The 21,630-nt window shown below is 47.0% G+C and overlaps 1 protein-coding gene across 3 annotated transcripts in view; it reads right to left on the reverse strand.

Annotated features, from left to right (window-relative positions):
* Positions 1-21,630, reverse strand: part of CNOT6 (CCR4-NOT transcription complex subunit 6) — a 632,403-nt gene that overhangs the window by 294,752 nt on the left and 316,021 nt on the right. For all 3 annotated transcript variants that reach the window (XM_069652648.1, XM_069652647.1, XM_069652646.1), the window contains exon 7: positions 6,484-6,641. In XM_069652648.1, coding sequence (XP_069508749.1) covers positions 6,484-6,641 — 158 coding nt within the window. The remainder of the gene's footprint in view (positions 1-6,483; positions 6,642-21,630) is intronic.

Genomic DNA, 21,630 nt, shown 5'->3' on the forward strand with positions numbered 1-21,630 from the left:
TCATAACAGATACATATGACTGTGACAGAGCTTGGGAAATCGGTTTACACCACCACCGAACATTTGTGATCAACTATGCGGCACGAGATCTGTCGGCTCACGTTCCGGGAGACATGTTGAAGTTTGGAAATCGCGACATTTTGAATGTTCTGCGCTATAATGCATATCAATATCAAATGGGTTTTAGCATATCTTGTGGGTGGGGGTGGCCAGTTCGGCCACAGTTTAGCTTGAGAGGGAGTTGATATTTGAAATCTGTAAAACTTGGTTTGCTTTGATAATACAATGTATGCGTACATCATATCTAGGTGTGGCTCCTAAATATGACCGAGCACCCTACCTGGTGCTCACTATGTGATCATGTATGTATGCATCTTAAAATAAAAACCGATTTTACACCAAAAAAAAAAAAGTTAACAGTTCAAAGTAAGTAAAGTTACTTTAGCAACTCAGAAAAGGTTCTCTTGTAGGAATAAAAAGGTTAAGCAACACCAACAATTGCAGGCCACTACGTTTGAAGACTTTACTTTTTAGAGGCCTTAAGGCTTTAGCAGTAGATCCTTATCTAGGTAAGAGTTCTTTAAAGTCCGATTGGAAGGAAAGCAGATAGGGCACAGATGCAGAAAAGGCAAAGTTCCAGAGGCTTCTTCAATTATAAGCGAGTACATGGCTTTAGTTGGTCAAACAAGGTTTCAGGGACCTTGGGAAAGGCGCTGTTTGGCACACAAGTGTTGGGCCATGGGCGAAAGGTATGGGCTAACACACAAACACCAGAATCAGCAGTCCAGCAAAAAAGGAGCAACAGAAACTCTAGGTAAGCCCCACAGCACCCAAGGAGGGATGAAGGGCAGTGGAGCCCGTTTACTGTTCCTTGGTCGTGGTGACAAAAAGAGGGACTCTGGAAGGGATGTCGCAGCTGACGAGAGGCCTTCAGCAATGGATTCTTCATGCTCCAACATGGATTTGTGGCTTTGGCACCACCAGTGAAACCTGGTTCTCGTCCGATCAATTCTTCTCGCTTACTTAGACCTGCACTCTGATGAGGGGACTTTGAGGGCGATCTTGCCTCTGGAGGTCCGGAAGGAATACAAGGTTTCTGGAGAGTTTGTTCTCAGGAAGACTATGCACTGCAGGATGGTCGCAGGTCCCAGGGTATTGGCAGTTGCCGCCCAGGAAGGTTGTAGGATGGCTCAAATTGCAGGCCATAGGACAGACTATGCCCACAATCGTCTTCTTTGGCGATTCCCCTTTGATTCGAAAATGAGGTCAAGACAGCAGCAGCCTTCACTGGTTGCTGGAAGGTGCTGCAAGAGTCTGAAAGTAGTCTTCGGTTCTTCTGTTCCAGTGGTTGACTGGTCTTTTGCCTCAGGATCCTCGCCCTTTATCCAGGAACACAGCCAGTCAGTCATGCATCATTCAAACTTTTGGTGGTGGCTGTCCTTTCATGACACCCAGCCTCCCAGTTGGAATTGGATCCAGGCAGGCATGCCAGAAGACAAAGGGGTGCAGAGTTTCAGACTCACAAATTTCCTGCCTTCACGGACACTCTGGAGCCTTGGCAGGCTGTGCAAAGAATTCCCATCGAAGACAAAAGTCAGACCAGGATCTCCACCATCCAAGTTGGGAGGACGACCAAGAAAGGACAAGTACACAAGCAATGGCAATAAAAACGAACAGCACAATTTAAGGTCAATGGAGACCCTGGTGTGCACTACCACGGCTGTGAACACAGCCAGGGTAGGAAAAATGCACAAACTGTTCGAACACGTCCACTGCCACCGGCCATTCATGTATGCCTGTCATTTTAACAGAAATGTTGCAGGAGCAGTGAGGAAGGGGATACCATGTAACAGCTTCAGTACTCCACATAAGTTGGTGTGCTGGTCTCACAATAAAATTTAAGAATGTTATAAGGTTAACAGTAGCCCATCCTTGGGAACTGTAGTTCACAAGGAAAATAAAAGAAAAATTGAAGTTACTCACCGTAGTGATTAGAGTACTCAGTCCTTAGTCCTTAGTCCCCTTTCCGCCATCCTTGTGGGAACACCCAGCAAGGCTCGGCCCTCCAGCACCTCAACTCAGTCCTCTTAAATCATTGGATTCTTTAAAACCTGGCTATACTGAATACTTAAGCCGCGGCATACAAGCAGGGGAAAGGTGGGTGGGACATATGAAGGAAAGGGGACTAAGTACTCTAAGTCACTACCTTTTACTCTTACATCCTCTCCACTTACCTCCATCCTTGTAGGTGATTCAACCGAACAAGACCATAGGGTGGAGCGGTGACAACCTGCCTTAAATCGACCTGATATTGGGGTTCCGCAGCTCTGGAAATTCCTAGGACCTCGGGAGATGGCTCGTTTCAAGGTTAGTCTTGGGATTGGTTGTTCCTAGCCACCAGCCAAAGTGAAGGAGTGGTCCTCTTTGGAGCTCCTCCGTCACATAGAAAACTGGGTCAGGACAGCAGTGGTCGCTCTGCGGTGTTGGAAAGGGTCTGCAGGCGTCTCTGGTCGACGTCTTCGGTTACTTTCGTTTCCTGTGGTCGACTGGATTTACACTCCAGAAGCCTCACACACCCCTCTGCAATCTCAGAATTTTACAGAAAGGGGTGTTTGGCTGTCTAATCAGGTCAGCCAGACCCCCACCCACCCCCGTGGGAGCTGGTCCTATTCAGGCACTCTGGCAGACAGAGAGGAGGGATGAAGACTCATCCCCCACTTCCTGCCTACCCAGACACAGACAACCGGGGGTACCTACTGGTTCCCGCCAGAGGCAAAACTCAAACAGACCTCCCCCTCCCAGAATGGTAGAAGGGCTAACAAAGAACAACCACGCTAGTAATGGCAAATAAAGAAGGGAGGCCCCAGGTTGGTACTTGGGTGCCCCCCCCCCATTGTGCACTACCGAGGCTATGGACATAACCTGCATAATAAAAAAAAAAAAAAAACACTAGTTGGTAGAGCACGTCCACTGCCACCAGCCATTACTAGGTGATCTGACACTAAAACATCACAGTAGCAGAGAGAAGGGGTATACAAAGTATCCTCTGGCACCCCACTAAAGGTGGTGTGTGCCAATCTCTCAAACTATAGCATTTTGGGAGAGATACTAAGACATTTTGTTACTTAAGGTTATAGAAAAAGAATCTTAAAGGAGGACCCGAAGGGTCCCCAGCAACACTGCCCATAAGGAGCTGTGTGCTGCAGTAGTAAAACACAGATGCCTTTAAGAGCTATGGAGCAGACAAACTCCATAGTACAGGTAGAATACACAGAATTGAGTTCAAGACAGCCCATAAGAACGAATGAGTGGAAAAAGACTCCACTCATTTAGGATTAAAAGAAAAAAGTTAGAGAAGTCCAGCAAAAAGTGCTGGGGGACTCAATAGGAGAGGGGATGAAGCACAATGATAAATCTCCACAACAACCCAAAACTGAGGGAAGGACTACTGGCCTGGCTTAGTCAGGATGGCCAAGTATTTTATGGTATGTGGAGAGGTCTTTGTCAACTCATCTGTGAGTGAATGATAAAGGCTGCAGCCTCGAAGCGAAGATCCAGGATCCGCTCGTGCACATCCAAAGAAAACCTAGTGGCATACATCCACAACACCCGTACCGCATCCATACAGCCAGCAGAGGTCTGTGCCTGTCTGGGGCAGGGGGTGGGCGCGAGATGAAACCAAAGAATCCAGGAGGTCCTGCGCAAACACCCGGTCATCGGCCAGGCCGGTCTTGAAGGAGGCTTGCCTATCCAATCCAGAGGGAGATCAGCGAGATCCTCCCTGAGCTCTTGCCACAGCTTCTGGTTAGCTGCGGCAAGTAGGGCTTCGGCATTCGCTTGCCGCAAACATAGCCCTGAGATGACGTAACACTGTCTGCCAAAAGACTGAAGGACCTTGTCCTCCTTGGACAGACAACTGGAGGTGGCTCCAGCGGAGGGAAGACGAAGACAGTTTTCCAGATGCAAATTTGCCGGCATCGAGAAACAGAATCGGCTTGCGGCTTATTTTGTGTTTTAAAAAATGGTACAGCATGTTGCCCTTTAGTGCCCCAGCGGTAGCGCAGACATTTTCACCACACCCATCCCTGATGGACAAAGCAGCAACCGTGCTTCTTGCGGCCTAGAGCCTCCCCTGTGGCGATTCATTCTTCCACAGAGTTATAAATAAAAAAAATTCTTCCTGTGCCACTGAATGCAAAAAGTGAACGCTTGCGCCTGGCCCCTGACCCTTTCTCGACTAACAGGTCAAGGAGACAGCCCCAGGTCAGCCCCGGTCCCTAAGGCAACATGAGCCATCAGATCACCCAACCCCCACCCATGACAATTTGTTGTTGCAAGAGCGCAGAGCAGGGCTGCCTCCTGGTTGGCGCCATGCAGGCGGATGGCTGCAGCACTGCCAGCATGGCCTCAAGCTATTGCATTCATGAAAGCATGATGAATGCCTCCAACCCTGCCGAGCCGGGAGTCCAGGCCCTGGGACACAGGAGTCGGCGGGGTCCCCACCCTGATCTAGACCCGAAGACAGATCCAATGGCTACTGAGGGAGGAGGCAGTGCTACAGGAGGAGCGGTCTGGATAAGCAGTAGGGCCTGGACTGGAGGAGAAGCAACGCAGCAACTGAGGGACCAGCAGAGGGCCCAGGAGGCATGACCTGTGGGATAACATCCTTGACCAGCCCAGTCATCTGCGGGGATTGCATGAGGAAGCACTCAAAGCGGTGCTCACAAGCCACCGAATCTTGAGGGGGCCGGCCATCAGCAGCGCTGGGCCTCTGTTCCCGATAGAGGCCCCTGAGGCATGTAGACTTAAGGCTGCAATGGGTAGGTACATCCCTGCAGAGACCAACCACCTATACCATAAAGTCTGCCACCACTTCCTAAGGGAAGGGGACTGGAACCTTAGTGCATAGCCCACTTAATGGACAAGGGACCGGGTAGGCCCTGATCCATATCCAAGATGGCTGCCTGTCTAGCAGGTTCCACTCTGCGCTTATCCGCCATCTTGGGGCCTTGTGTCACGCCTTGGGCAGGAGGGTGCGAAGACTGTGCTGGCTCAGTGATGGAAGGACATGTCTTGGCCCTCGAAACAGTAGCGTCAACCTCAGATTGCTCCGGTAGGCCTATAACCCTCAGCATGCTGACCAGTAGTCAAATCGCCCTGACTCACGACCTCAGAGGTGGTTCTCGTAGAGCCTGTGCCCTCAGAAACAGAGCTGGTTATCGTGTCAAGGACTGATGAACCAGACAATCCTTTGCTCCCCCCTGGGGCCAATGAGGACAACCAACTTGATGCCCCTCTGTGGACCTCCCAGTATAGCTGAGCCTCTCTGCTTGGGAGCCGTTAACCTTAGCGGCCTCGGGTCTGCCAGAACCAGAATCCAAGGTACCATTACCCGTGGAAACCCCCTGGGAATGAGTCTCCACGCTAAGGGGCCGTACTAAACAAAGGGCCTACCTTGTCTTGACGTGGGGACCTGGAGACAGACTCTAAGATGACCTGGAGGAGAAGCGTGGAAGATCGCCCTACAACGCGACAACCGGTTCTTCAATGCCCTGTGACGGAGCGCTGCAAGCCGCGCACGCGGCTCAGCATTGGTCAGGGCCACAGGCACTCAGCACATGGGGGTCTGAGGCCGGGAACGAGCATTCGCAGGACATCTCGTTAATCCTCCGGCAGCCGACATGTCCCGGGGGAGGTGAATAAGATTGAAAAATAAAACAGAGCAAGCAGAAAGTAAAAAAGTCTCTGCACCTAGCTGCCAGGTCTGACACCGTCCGTGCAGCAGAAAAAAAAATAAAAAAATTAAAAAGACTAAGGCGAGGTGCCAGAGGGCTGGCCCTTGAGGAGCATTCCCATGCGCAGGGCCGCACCCTGGACTAAGTTTGAAGGTAAGCTCAATTTTTTGCTGCCAAAGGTTCCAGTACCGTCCCCATGTTGGGGGACCCGCACAAGTATGGAGGAAAACATGACTCGATAAAACTAAGTGAAATAATGAGCAGGCTTCCCATGGTAAGAGCAAAAAGAATAAGATGGGGAAAGGTTCCCTTATTCATGAGAGCAGACAAAAAGGTCCAGAAGTCCAGCAAAAAGTGCTGGGGTCTCACAGGTAGAGGGGATTTTGCGTAAAAATATGAAAAATACCCAACAGGCGACGTCAGATGAATCAACAAACTTAGCGAGTGGTCTCCTTGCAAGGTAGAAACTATGAAAACATTAAAGATTCGTGTCTTAAAGTACAGCATGCAGATAACTTAAAGGAACATTTTTGAAGTACTGCTTCAAATAATTTAGTACATATGTTACATTAAATAGAAATGTGCACATTTTAGAAGCACATAGCATGCATCATTTCAACAAGCCAAAACGGGAAAGCATCCCAGTTGTCATAATGAAAGCTGCACTATGCACATCATTTATAGCAGAGGTACATGTCAAACTGAATTTAAACAAAAGGAAACGTAAAGAATGACAGCAACTTCTTACTTGTAGACTTAATATGTCAGCATTGCAGCTCATTATTTCCTGCATTATTGATTTTTTTCTATAATCCCAGTTCAGTGCCCAAGAGGGGCAGTAGCCATACAACTGCCGGGTGGCATATTTATCACACAGTACGTTGTAACACATGACTGAAAACAAGGCTGCAAAACAAAATGAAAGTTACACTATAGCGACTTGCATCTTCCAAATTCAGTGCCCCCACCCTCCCACCCCCTCTATACTGATGGGACATCCTACACATTAAAAGGCTACTACAGCAGTTTGAACAAAAACAAGCTTTTGAAAGTCTCTGCGTGCTTAGTAACCCCCCCCGCTCCTCAGAATTGTTCCTCCTTTTAAATGAGTCAAATGATTTGCATAAATTGCAGAGAAAAGGCAGGCAAAATCGGAGAAATTGAGACGTTTGACTAATGAGCCCATAGCTTCCTTTCAATAGTGATGGCAAGATCATCAAGAATGGATGGGCAGGGTACCCGGAGTGGAATGGGGAGGTGGAACTGTTTAGGTATCAATGTTATCAGTGCTTGCTAAGGCCTGTCCAAATATCTATAGAAGACCTACAGCGATTCTCATTTACGAAAAGCCTTTGAGGTCATCCAAGTAGCAGATTTTCATATCGATTTATCACCAAATAAGTTTTGATTTTGCTTTAGCTCCAATTGCAGGAGCATGAATAGGAAGCAGCCAACAGAGGCCTTGGTATCTTACTCATAGATTAGAACCGTAGGTAATGAACATCTGGTTTGCAAATCTATTTTTAGTATTGTGCTGATGGATACATCCACAAAAAAGGGTATGGGGGAAATGTTAGTAATAAGCATGCTCCTATTCATGTGAACCAGGGAAAAATAAAGCAGGTGGGAATGATTGTGAGCTCCAATGAAGGCTGAAGAGGACTCTTCAGAAGAGATTATTGTAGATTCCAACTTTAACTCCTCTAGTCGAGTTCTGTGACAAAGTCCCCTACCTAGCCTTTCTGACGGTTGGTGGGTTTGCAGTGGGCCTGTGGTGAGACAAGTCAGGAGCAGCCGAGCCACAGGGGAGGTATGCCAACAAGCCATGATTAATGCCCTTTAAAAGGTAGTGGGCATTAGCAGAAGTGCGTGAAGTTAAAGCTCTTGACATATGGGGTGGACAAACCAGGGACCTTAGAGAATTGGCACGGTAGGGGTAGTGGAAGCGATGCAGGGGATTGGGGAAAAGTAAAAGCACCCAGGGAATTAAGAGACTAACCCTGGGCAGGCATGGTGGTGGGAGTAATGTAGCGGAGACCCATGGATCTGTGGTGATTGTGTACGACAGTAAATACAGGAATTTGGAAGAGGGAGGGCAGAGGCAACGGAGGGATCAGGGCAGGAGGAGACCCCAGGAGGCAAGCGGGGGGACTAAGAGGAGGGGAAGGCAGGTGGGTGGGGGGCGTTACAGAGTAGGTGATTAAACAGAGGGTAGGCAGGTGGAAGAGGGAGGAGACCCAGGGTACAGAGGTAAATGAGCCCAAAGTTTTGGGGTAAGGGCCAAGGACGGGGAAGAAGTAGTCACCAGGATGGGGGGTTTAAGAAGTGAAGGTGGCTCCGATAGAATATTTGACCAAAGAAGGGTACAGTTGACGAAGCAAGCACTGTAGGGGGTCGTTCAAAGGAGGGATAAGGAAAAGCAAGAACTGAGGGAGGAGGAGGAGTTTGGGATAAGGAGGTTGTGCAAGGTTCTCACTTAGGGGGTGCTAGTAAGGAGGGCAGAAAAATCATGTGGCAGAACAAGTAGTTATGCTAGCAGATAGAACTGAAGGATGAAGGAGAGCAGATGGGAAAGCCATCCCTAGGTGCGAACTTGGGTGCGATTTCTAGATTCTGGCCTCGTGGACCGATTTCAGGAGGCCACATTTCCCAACATCGTTTCCCATGAACACCCAGTCTTTTGCGCAATATTTTAACCCAGTCCTGATATTCAGAGGTCAGTAAAGCCTCCTGCTTTAGTTCCACTAGCCTGTTTTGCTCATTCTTATGGGGAAACTGATTAATCTGCAAGACCATCCGTACTGAGATGGTCTCTTGGAATTCTTGTATTTTTACAATTCCACACATCACTGAAGTGGAGTTTGGATACGTATAAAGTTTTACCTAATGGCGTCATGGTTACTTTGATAATGAGACAAACAAGCTGGTGGCAGCGGTGCGTTTTTTGCAGTGATATTGTTCGTGCACTTTTGCATTTACATTGAATGGCTCGCAAAAGGTGGTTCACACTAAAGTGGCAGTGCCATGTGATTTGCTTGTTCATTGGCCGCCTGGCCTCCTCAGGTCAGGAAATGCCATACAAGTTAAACCCTTTCCCTGTGAATGTTTCTGCTTTCAAGGGCAAGTGGGCTGTGTGTGAGCCTGAGGTGGTGGCCGGGACTGTTTGGTACCAGTCCACATGCTCTGATGCCAGATAGTCTTTTGCTACACAGGTGTGATTATCAGTGGTTGTCCAGGCTTGGACAACCCTGGGCTACTTGAAGATGCTTTCCATTGGTGGGCTTGGGCTGTCCCAACCTGAATCTTGGATAGAAGCTACTAGACAGGTGATTGGAACCAGGGGTGTGGCTAGGGCTGGAAAAGATCCGGGGCTACACTGATTTTGGGACTGTTGCGACTGGGGGCTAGCTAGCCTTTTTTGGTTGTAACCCCTGGGTTTCTATCCGGGGCTACAACCAAAAGGCCTGGGGCTATAGCCCCCCTCGCTAGCAACGCCTCCGATTGGAACAAAGACTAATAGCAGCCCGCTAACAGAGTATGACCTCTGTAGCTGACCAGCATCCACCCTAATTATTGGCCCCGGTCAAGCCCTCCTCCATCTGATCTCAAAACTCATTGGAGCTTCGACCATTGGAAGGGTGGAAGTTAGTTAAGATTTTCATAGTAATGTTTCTTTACTGGTGGATTATTTTTCCTTCTACCTCAGTGAGTGGTAACCTTTTTCCACACTCGCAGAATCTTTTACTCTTTATGGGTGTCATTTTTAAGACTCTCCATAGTGTATTTTTGTTATCCTCTTTGATAACTTTTGGCACATGCTGCCTATTGTTGCCGAGTTGCCCTGGCTAATCTTGTGAGAACTACAGTTCCCAAGGGTAGAAAGGATCTTTGGATCCCTTTGGCATTTTATTAGGCAAGCCCAGCAGCCCCACCCTATGTGGAGTGCTGGTATCCCCTATCATTCTAATGAACATTTATGTTACAAGGACAAACTTACCTTTAATGGCTGGTGGCAGTGAACCTTATTAACTCAGTGCACCTTTACCGCAGGCTGTTTCCATAGCCCCTGTAGAAGCACCCACGGGTGCTCATTTTACCAAAATGACCCCAGCTCTTTTTCTGCCTATTTAGTGTTCCCTGTCTGTTGTCCCCCCCCCCTCGCCTCCCCCCGACATCCAGAGTGGGAAAATCCTTTGTGTTAAATTTGTCTTCAGTGGGAGACCTCGGTCAAGCCCACCCATGCTCCAGAATGTGAAGGCAGAAAGCAAGGGAGGAGTCCAACAATCTGCAGCCCTTTGTCTTCCAGCCCGGCTACAAGTATCCAGTTCAAATTGGGAGGTTGGCTGTCGTGAAAGGACTGCCAACACCCCCTCTGTGCCCCCCACCTAAGTTTGAATGTTGCATGGCTGTTTGATTGGCTGAGTTACTGTAAAAAAGTCAGATTCTGGAAGCTGAAGAGGTGGTGGACCACTGACACTGAAACCGAAAATGAAGAAATGAAGGCCATAACGATTTCCAGAGACCGGAGAAGCTTCAGTGTAACCGGAGCCTGCTGTAGCCCTTCCTTCTAATCGACTCGGGGAGTCCAAAAACAACGAACCCGATCCAGGGCCTGGTGAGGCCCACTAGACTCAAGAGGACCTTCATTTTGAGGCATCCCACGTCATGCTGCAGCCTTGCGGTGCTGCAATACCCCAATATCCTGGGACCTTGAACCATTGTGTGGTACACAGTCTTCTGAATTCCGAATCGTCATGAAACTTTGTGGGCACCTTGCTGGACGTCCAGAGACGTGAATAGAGTCTGAAGAGTCACCTTACCAGAGTGCTGGATCTTGCAAATGACAAGAATCCGAACAGCAATATTCAGTCTTCTGGCTCCTGAAAAAGGTGCCAAAATCCACAGAGCCCCATACAACCGCAAAGAAACTCTTGCCTGGAGCCTTACCTGTTGATCTCTGCTAAGAAGCCCTTCCAGTGTCCTGCCTTCAGTCTTCATGCCAAGGAATTCTGTGATTTTTGGCTGGAGATCCTGAAGTCTTCTTTCTTGATCTCTTCTTCCGTGCTAAGGTACCGTGTCGGCTGGGGTATTTACTTACCTTAAGCTTTTGTGATTTCTGTAAAGCTTTAGGGTGTTATTGTGATTGGGAGTCCTCATCCAGGCCACTACTGGAATCCTCCTGGGGTGTCTTCTCTGAAGTCCCTGGACCCTAACGAACTTTAAAGTTAACTATTTACTCGTTGAACAGTCAGCCACAGAAGCCGACTGTCCTGCAACAGAAGCCTAGCTCACCCTGCTTACAGCTGGCTCCTAGATGACTAGGGTCCCTCTTCTGCCCCCGAGTGAACTCGTGCAATAGAATAGGGAAGGACTGGCTAAGAAGAGGACTGTCTGGAAAAGTACACCGAGTGTTTAAAAGTGTACTTGTAAAAGAGTTAGCTGGTAACTCTTCGAGTGAGCAGTTACAAAAGGTTTTATCTACCCTGTGTTAGGCAACATTGTATGCAGTAACCATGTGTGAGACTACACCAGTCTTGTCCTCAGGATATTAGGTAACCCACCTTTTGGTATAGGTCTGTACTACACAAGTTGGTAGTGTGACTGAGCAGCCAGACATCTCAAGAGGGGTAAACGCGAGTTGTAGCATCAAAATCCACACATACAAGTATCCAATTAACGCTTATGCTCAAGGTTTTCTAGTAAAATAATTATTTTACTACCAGTATTATTTAAGCACCCTTTAAAAAGGGCTATGTGCAACAATAAATATACACTTCGTAACACATTCTCAGAATCAAGATAAGCAAGTAGATACTCCTTAGAGATGCTTCATACACACTTCCTTCACCCTGGGATGACTTCAATTACTAGGACGGTATTGGCATTTATATATCACTTTTGTACTGGGTAACATTCTGAGGTTGTGGGAAAGAAAGGTTAAGGGAAGGAAAAAGGTTAACATGTTCTCAGAGCATGCGATCACAATCTCCCAATGAGGTCTAGATAAAACCTTTCCCAGCAAGATTAGTTAAAAACCAATGCATCACCTATGAGGGACAGTTAGAATCAAAGCAATGGGTCAGAAGAGGCTGCAGGGAGCCAGGACAGCCAAAGTCAATTTGGAGCAAAATCTATGGAGCGGAGGCAGTTCGGTAGCAGAAAGTCTTGCAAGTTAGATATTTTGTTGTAGAAAAGCACTGTTGGGCCACAAGCTGTTACACTTGTGAAAAGTTAGAGCTAGAATAACTCTATAAAGGCAGCTACTGCAAATCTCAACTGAGACAAGCAAGCTACAGACAAAGGTAAGCACACCTTAGTCAGCACAGTACCTTAGGTTAGAATAAGAGGATCCAGCAAGCTTCTTTCCTGGTTGCAGACTTGCAGATCCGGTGTTCCTGGGCCTCAGTCGTAGGAACAAGAGGGAGGACGTCAGGAGGACTCCTGCACAGCAGTTCGGAGGTTGGTTGCAGCTACGGGCTCTTTTCAATTCAGCAGCGCTTCGCGGTTTCAGCTACCAGCAAATAGCACCACTGCGGATCTTGGACACTTGGACTTTCTTCACTCCTTGAGTCCAGCACTCTGGTGAGGTGACTCGAGCTTGGGTTGTCCTGTTTCGGGAGGGTTCTCAGGATCTTTCTGGCGATGCACTCTACCAAGGATCTCGAACCCTGGCACTCGGTTCCAGCAGCAGCACACAAGTACAGCCAGTTGGGGAAGGTCTTCCAGCAAAGTTAGTCTAGAGGTTAATTGTTCCCACTAACAGAAGGGAAGAAGTCATCCTTTCCGGAGCTTGTCGATTCGGAAGAGGAGTTTTAGCACTGCATCAGGCCTTCACCGGGCAAGGTGAGGGTCCAGGAGGATGCAGCCAGCTTCTCTTCACGATTCCTTTGTCGGATGTTTCTTCCAGTGGTTGACTGTCTTCAGTTCAAGAAGCCTCGCCTTTTATGCAGGTTTCTCCCATTCATGCACAGTCTAGCTGTCACTCACGGCAGGGTGGCTGTCCTGCAAGGACAGTCTTCCAGCAAATCAGAACTGGTGCATTCAGGTTAACGCACCCAAAGGACAGTTTTGGGCACCTCCCTTGCTTCCTGCCCTGCCAGAGACACTAGAGCCAGAGGCGGGTTTCAGTACTGAAGCCTGCCAAAGCGAACAGGGTTAAACCTGGTTTGGCATGCAGGGGAAACCCCAAGAAAGACCTCACAAGCAAGAAATGGCGAATAAAGACCGGGCTATTTTGACACAATGGTCACCCCTGGGTCCTATACTGCAGCTGAGGGTTCAGCCTGTGGTAGAAAAGCACGATGGTAGGAACTGCCCCCAGCCATTTAAGGTAGCGAGGGTAACATAACAAATGTTATATGAGTAAGTAGAAAAAGGGGCTACTAAGTAACCGCCCAGCACTCCACATAAAACTGTGTGCTTGTGCTGGATCTACAGAGAGAAAAGGCAAGTAAAGTCAATTTCACTTTATTCTTGGGAACAGTAGTTCTCAAGAAAAAGGTATTTAAACCTTAAGAGAAATTTCAAGGATTTCTCTGTGACACTGCACTGAAGGTGCTGCGTCACCATACAAAAAGTAGATGCCTATGGAGTTTGTCAGACTCCAAAAACAGAGGAAACACAATCCAAATCAGATCAAAATACTAGTGAGTGATAAAAAGTTCTCACTCCAGGATGAAAATTAAAAAGTCCTAACGTCCAGCAAAAGAGCTGGGGCTGCTTCTGTGTTCACTGCTGGATGACCACCTGTCCTGTCCCCACCTGACAATGACCTCAGCTGGAACATCTTTCTGCACTCAAGTGAGGTGTCCTAAAGGGTCTGCACTGCCGAAGTATGCACCTTTTCTTCATTTGGGGTCTTCTTAAAGCTGACTGGAACCATCTGTGAACAACGCGACCAGCCCCCGCCCCCCCCCTCCCCCCACACAAAAAAAAGTAACCTGCAGCCGCGTGAACCTGGGCTTCCATCACCCGAACCAAGGCCAGAAGACTGCATCCCCAGTGAATTCCCCAATGAACTGATGGAAAACTCAGTCGGGTGCAAGTTACCCAAGTATCCTTTTGTAGGGCTTACCTTGGGAATAGGAGAGTGGGCCAGTTACGTCATGTGGGCTAAATACTTATTTTTACATTTATAGCAACACACAAAGCCCCAAGGCATCTAGGCGCAAGTTACAGTAAGTGCGATAGAGTCCACAAACTGCAGGACCATGCATAAGGGTTACAGACATAAGGTTGTATCATGCACGCACACTCTGGTAAAGCCGCGCCTCATGGTATGGGGGGCTAAATCAGGGGGTGCAAGTAAACATGAGAGGCAGCAATAGTGTGGGTGCGCAGTTTGGTCAAACCTCACTTCCTGCTACGGGAAGCTGAGAAGTTACAAGGTAATTCCAAATCAACAGGTCACAATGATCTGAGACCGTAACAAAAGGTAGGGAATTCAAACGCATTATAAAGACAAGATATGGATTCATGACTGTAGGTAGACCGGTTTACTGTTATACCCCACTTGCAGGGTCATTAGTCCAGCCAGAAGGGGAGCAGTAAAGCAGAAGTATGCCCAGCACACACTGGAAAATCCTCACCCCATGAGGTAGGGGGCTACATTGGCTGCACCAGGCGATAGCAGCAGGATTCAGAAGGGTATAGTTCTCCAAGAGCAATGTCGATAGCACAATTGCAGTAACATAGGAATGCGTAAAGCTGAAGGCATCTTCAAAGCAAACACTGGGGTTGTATGGTCTGGATAGACCAAATGGGGGAATGGATTTAACATTAGTTAAGTCAGTAGGTTTAAATGTTCAACTGGAGGCCATGAGGTGCAAATATTGCAGATTGGGCACAGATGGCAATAGTAATTTGGCGATCAACAGTAATAGAGGTAGGTGTGCCGGATACATTTTGCTGCCAGCGTGGCTGTGCAATCAATTAGCATTATCCTGCTATACAGCAGCAAGAAGGACAAATAGCAAAAGCGAATAGTAGGCAGGGCTGGGACTTGTACAGATGAATAGAAGGCCACGTAGGTAGCAAAGGGGACAGTTGAAGCAGAGATTAGTTTAATCAATTAACTAATAAGGCGAGCAAGTTTGAGGGATTAGCCTTACATTCAATTACGATAGTTAGTACAGAGATGAACGCTGCATCAGCTAGGATAGAATGGATGGAGACGTTGTGTTGCAGTAGAGGTGAAGTCAAAGATAAGTTATGACCAGATGGGACAATTACTCAGGGGCACCCCATGCACCCGGACAGGCCCAGACATGGGAGAAGAAAGGCCCTTTGAGGAGGCTGGCATAGTCAGGTGGGCTCCCTTGACAGGAAGTAGTCATGCCTATCCCAGCCAATACCCCAAATGCAGAGGTGGGATATCGTTTGAGGTCCCCCACAAGCACTGGGGATGCCACGGCAGCACATTTTTAAAGGGAAAAAGGATCAGACATTTGAATTCAAGCCAGCCGTCCTTACCTTGTGAGGGTCGGAGACAGGGCCATGGATGGATGACTAAAGCACTTTCAATGCACCACCACGGCCAACAGCACCAGTTTGGCAATATCTTGCCTGAAGAAACCAAAGTTGGAACTTGCGACATATGGGTACAAGGCCCCACACATTTTAGGGCTGGACTTCATTTCTGCCAATTGTCCTGCAACCAATTACTCAGCTGTTCAGCACCGGTACAGAATTCATATGCAATTCTATTTCCAAGGGTGAGGTTTTTGATTTACATTACTCAACTGGAATTTTGTCGATGCATGGGTTTCTAAAGGCCTCAAATAATCTTATTCTTATATACTTTGTGATTGGGCCTTGGAGCCCCTTTGAAGCACCAGCGATTGCAGTGCACGGCGCACTTGCAGCGAGGCATCTTTGCTGCTTGAATTTCACTGAAGTGAAGTGCTTTGGGTGTTCGCCTGTAGTAAATAGCATTTGGGTCTTTTTAAAAAAATAATTAGCGTGTTCAAAACACCATCGTCTTTCCCCCTGCATCTTGTACTGGGCGCTTTGTTTTTGCTGCTTACTGCCTCCTGCCCACCCCCCTGAACATTGTGATTGGGCCTAGGAGCCCATTTCAGTACTACCTCCCTGAGCAGTCTCTGCCAGGGCAGCCCTCAGCCAAGGGCCCCAAGGCAAAGGGCAGCTCCAGTCCGTGTTTGCCAGTGTTCACCTGGGAAGCCTACTACCGTCAACCAGCAGCAACAGACAAGGAAAGTGTGGTCAGGGTGGACAGTACAGCAATGACTGTATTCCACTAAAAGCCTGCCACTCTTATTGCCTTACATAACAGAACACCCTTGTTAATCAGCTAGAAAGTAACTATGTAATCAAGGCTGGGTCTCGAAAATTAGGTTTTTATCCAACTGCTCATGTATCTCAAATTTCGGTGGTTCTCCATTTGCTGCTGGGTCTCAAATTTAGATGGTTCTACATGTGATGCTGTGTCCCAATTTTTGGTGGTTCTCCATTTGCTGTTGCGTCTCAAAAGTAGGCACTTTCCATCCACTGCTCAGGTATCTTATAACATAGGTGTTCTCCATGGGTGTAGCCAATCTGTGTTGGTGAGCCATATCTTTCAATTGGCCCAACTGTGTTAGGGAGGCATCTCGCATTTGACCCATTTGGGTTGGTGTGGCAATCTTTCACTTAGCTTTTGTGTCAGGGAGCAATATCTCGCACAGACGAATCGTGGGGCACAGGGAACACATCACCCCTGGAGGAACCCGTGGGGCTGGTAACTGCTGCACACCAGACTGTACGAAGGGGTACGCCACTAACCAACCCTACTAAAAACTCACCCTTTTGCATACACCACTCAAACTAGGAGCTAAACACAACCATAACTCTACAGCATAAACTGCACGCACTTGACCACAACGACGAAACAAACTACACATGGCTTACTACCAACTAGAAAACACCTGCGGTCAGTCAGGGAACAGTGTTAACCTAACAGAAGCTGTCACTACCACATCACAGCTCTTGCTCTTTTCTCCCACTCAGTCTACCAACTTGCCCCCCTACCCCATTGCTTTACAGATCTGCCAGATCGCAAAGAAACCATGCAGGTAGCAACAGTGCACAGAATAAGGACCTTTACCATAACAAGCTTACTAACTTGAATTGTTGGTGTTCCAAATAGACTCCTTGTAGCTCTAGACCACCCTCACACTTTGAGACTAAGCCATGACTGTTCATTCACCTACCTTGATTGGGTTTTGAACAACTTCACATCTTCCTAGTATACCATAAATAGGCTGGCCTCCTATAAATCTTCCCCACTGGGGCAGGTTCTGGAAATCCATCTTAGACACATACATGGAAGCCGAGAAGACTTTACCTGGGCCACACCAGTGGGAGAGTGCTCAGCTCCCTAGTAGGTTGCAGCTGAATTCTCTCCCTATGAATGCATCAGAGGGAATAAAGTGGTAGTGAGCATCTGGTCACAAAGCTGCAGGGAGGAGGGAACCACTAGTGCATGGGAACAGCCAATCAGGCTCCACTACAAAAACACTTCGAAGACCTGTTTAGAGTGAGGCTGCAACAGGTCATGGAGTCCTACCATAAGGGGGATATGGAGGAGTAAGACTAAATACAGAGAACATTGGTAGAGGAGAGAGGAGTAGTGAGGAAGAGGACCATCATCGGGTGTTAGAAAGAGGAGCAGGTAAAGAAAATGTTTTTTAAAAACAGGAATGAATATCCAGTGCTGGATTAATGAGGAGGGTAAAATTAGAGTAGGGAGAGTGACCAATAATTGAAGGGGAAAGGATGAGGGCAAGCAGTGTAACATTCAAAGTTGGAATGAGGCAGAGAACGAGAAGGATGAGATGGGGAGAAGACACCCAATCTTTTATAAGGAGCTTCATACCGGAGACAAGTCTCCAAGTGTAGGGCTAGGATTCGAACCTATGTTGCTCTGCAATGTCTTGCTTCCAACACAAACACGTTGCCCCAGGGCTATCCTCCTGGTTTTTAAGACTACGAAGACAATGCTGTGAATCCTGGAACCAAAATGGGGAAGCCTCGAGTCAGTGAAGGAACAAGTAATAAGGAGAGCATCGAAAAGGTGCAGGTGAAGTCAAAGGCCAGGCAACAGGAGGGGAAGTGAATTGAATAAAGGCCAATTGGCGGGGTGGTCAAAGGAGAGAGGGCGTGAGGGTAAGGGGTTGGAGTAGACTAGTGGCCAAAGAAGCTAAACCGTGGCAAAGTGAGATTGTGAGAAGCCTCGCAAGCAGCTGTGAAATGTTAGGGGTTGCCAACTTTCGCCCAAGAACCTGAACATCTGCCAGGAACCAACTACAGTCCAGCCAAAAAAAAAAAAAAACACAAACACGATTAAAGTGGTTGTCAGGGTAGCCAAACTTAGGGGGTACCCCCTAATTATAAGTGTAACCCTAATCACACTAGAGTAAAGAACACCCCTCTAGGGGAAAGGAAAACATTTATTCTTTACAGAAATGAGGATAGAAGCAAAGCACTCTGCTCCCTGAATGGTCTCTTCTGTCCCTCAACCGTCCCATTCTCCTGCAAACTGGAGCTTATATACTCTTAACTTGCTGTAGTGGCATCTCTGGATATGGGCATGGCTCCATTTCAAAAAAATTGAGATGGCGTGAGTGCACAGCTTGTTTTAAATCGTTTTCTTCCATTGTGTTGCCTTGTTTTCACTTTGGTTTGCTGATAATTAGTATGGTGCAGCCCACTATTTGGTGCCACTGTGCTGGGCACTGAAATTGACTAAAAGGAGAGAAGAGACGTAGGCTAAATAGCCTTTGCTGTGAGCAGCACAACCGTAATACCCACTAAGGGTATTGTCTCTATAGTCACTGTAAACAAACTGGAGTATTTCAAATTTTTATTTTTACATACATCTTTTGTTACTTGAAATAATTGGTTATTAATCACCAATCAGGCTGATGCTGAATTTAAAGCAAATAACCCTCTGGCTAATGCATTTCGGAAAAATCCTTTGTCAGAGCTGTGTTTTGAATACAGTATTTTTCTGCTACAGTATACCATTAGCACAATCATAGCATTATTCAATTTAAAACAGGGTACCCACAGGTTAGAACAAACCTATAACGTAAAAAAAAAATAAAAAAAAAAAATAACACAATTAACATGATCAGTATCAGCTTCAACAAAACGCAGCTTAGACATTTTATGCTGTTCTAATGTTGCACATCTCAGTAAACTTACATCGAGCAACAGAGTGCTGGCTCTTGCACTAAACAAATATGTATAGCTTCACTTAATTAGCTCTTAATTTCGAGTGTTTAGGATCTCTAAAATAATTTCTGCAGTTTACTATTAACACACTAGGTTATCAGTATTTGAAGTTATGGTGCTTAACATTTTCCGGAGTGTTCATTCGATGCTTAATGTACGTGCTCAATATCATGGTTATGTTTTCTATCTTGTCACCCCCCTTCACCGTGTCAGTTGCACTGACCTGTCTGCAGGAATCATCACTGCTTAGGAATCGAATACAAGGGATGCTGCAAAGTCTTCCTTCATGGTGGGCGATTTTTCTGTTTAGGACATGCTACTTTACATATTACTACCTTACATAGACACTACAGCCCTGCAGTCTTTTACCAACCTTGAGGTCTAGCCCTGGGAAAAACTAAACATCTCTAATTTTCATTCATACGCCACTCAGCTTCCTCATTTTTATCTTGTCATAATCTGCTTTTAAAACTTTTCCATAATTCTGTATGTTGTGCAGCAGTATGTAAAATCTATTTTAGCATGCATGGGCTTTTGACAGACTGCAGACAACTGGTGAGTCACTTTGTGTGGTCTGCCAGAGTTGGCCTCAGCGACGCACCACCACATGAGCTTTGTACTCCATTTTTAGAGCAGACCACATTCCTTTTGGCAGAGAGCTTGCTTTAAGATTTTTTAAACTAAATAGGATTTTACATTTACAAATTTATTCAGCTAATCGTTATTTGCACCTTATATTTAAATAACTGCCTTCTTTTAGCGCCTGCCCATGTCTGTGTATATGGGATATTTGCATGAAAAAGCTTTCTCAGGGCACTTCAACCCCCCAACCCCGGTCTGTTGTAGTGTCTAAAAGCAGTCAGAAGAAGTCTTGCCTAATTCTAAAGTGCTTGGGAATGAAGGAAGGCGCTAGCTCCTTCCCAACATAGTTTACCACCGATTACAACAATAGTTACCACAAAGACAAGAGGCTGCAGATAAAATGTGTTCCAAACGCAAGTAAAATTACCGATGTCCTCTCCCCGTCCCACCTCTCAAGTGAAAGCCCAGTGGGGGTCTCTGACCAGAGCAATCTTAGTGAAAATAAGGAGAGATAAAGTCAAGGCTTTACACCACTGCAAACATATGGATGGTGGTCAGGAACAGATAGTAGGACAGCCTCACTCAGATTCTACCAGGGTCCACGTTAGAGGTTCTTAAATCTGCTGGGCCCACTTCTGCAATGTGTGCATCCATGGCCCCTGGATCTCTCGTCTGCAGAGCTCCATTTCAGCTTTTGGATTGGGGCTGACTAATACAGGATCTGATTAAACAGTTCGCAAGACTGGACAGCCAGATACCCTTTGCAAAGATGCAGACCTCCACGGGACAGGTGTCCCAGGGAGACCTCCAGGTCACAAAAACTGGATTCCGTAGGACTCTGGTATTACATTTTTCATACTGAGCATCACAAGTATTGTTTCTGGGCAACCCTTTCGGGGGGAGGCAGCCCCCCAGTCTTAAAACCAATGGGCAAAAGGCAATCTTACTAATCTGACCAAAGGAGCGAGCCCTGCACAGCTTCTGTTCGACATAGGTGTAGAACTGCAGAGGACTTCTTGTTAAAGATTTTCATGGATGCATTTGCAACCTGCCATCGCTACAGCAAGGTAGGCCAGGAGACAGCTGGTCAGTCCACTTGGTGGTCAGGGGACACTTCCAAATGCACCGCACGCACAGTTCTGATCAGCGGTCAGGACAGGTTGTTCACAGTCCTTGTGTCGAAGCACAAACAATGTTCTCCTTGAGATCAGGACAAAGAAGCAGGGTTTCATCGGAACTTGGCTGAAGGCATTGCTGATCTGTTGCAATGGGTTCCATGTGATGTTCTAGAAAATTCATTTTTATTTTACCAACACCTTTATTTTATTTGGGGGTAAGCCCCCAGTTTTTCAATGATTATACCCCCAACCCACTCTTTTTAATCCCTTACCCCCAACCCGATATATATATATTTAATACAAATTCAGTATTTTTTTCTGTAAGACTCGATACCATTACAATGGTCGTCCTTGGGTCTTCAGTGGGCGGCACTTCTATGTAGGGGATTCCCTCACTAGAGTGTCAGGCCACACAGTCTTATTTGCAGGTGGACTGTGCTGCCTGACTCCAAGAAGATTGGGGGGCGGTGGGTGTAAATGAAGGGGCTTGTCCCCAAGCCCTCCAAACTAAATTTCCATTATCAGCCCAATCATTCGATACCAGAGTTAATGCATGCAGTTCTTGTTGTCAGGAACTTCTGCAAGCATAAGAACCAAACAAGGAAACAACCTCTGCATGAAGTGGTCCGATATTATTTAGTGCACCCTAGCTATCTGGCCACTACCTAAATACCTTGTCCCTCAAATGAGGGAACTTCAATTCTGCTTGGGGTGAGGCCTTTTCCTGCAGACCACTTTCCTTCGGTATATCTAATGTCGCTGGACCTCTGTAGGCTTCACTGAACTCTTCCTTCCAAGGGACTCTTGTTGTCAAATCTTGGTCTGGATGGGGAGGTCATCCATCACCATCATGATTAATTGCCTTCTATTTAATTTGTCTAGTTAAAGGTTATGGGAAAAACATTTACTTGATAAACCTTTGAATGGTGACTTTGCTTTAAAGCTTTGTAGAATATTGCTTT

This window comes from Ambystoma mexicanum, chromosome 3p (assembly GCF_040938575.1).
Source record: "Ambystoma mexicanum isolate Mex_15411 chromosome 3p, UKY_AmexF1_1, whole genome shotgun sequence".
In the NCBI taxonomy this organism is placed as follows: Eukaryota; Metazoa; Chordata; class Amphibia; order Caudata; family Ambystomatidae; genus Ambystoma; species Ambystoma mexicanum.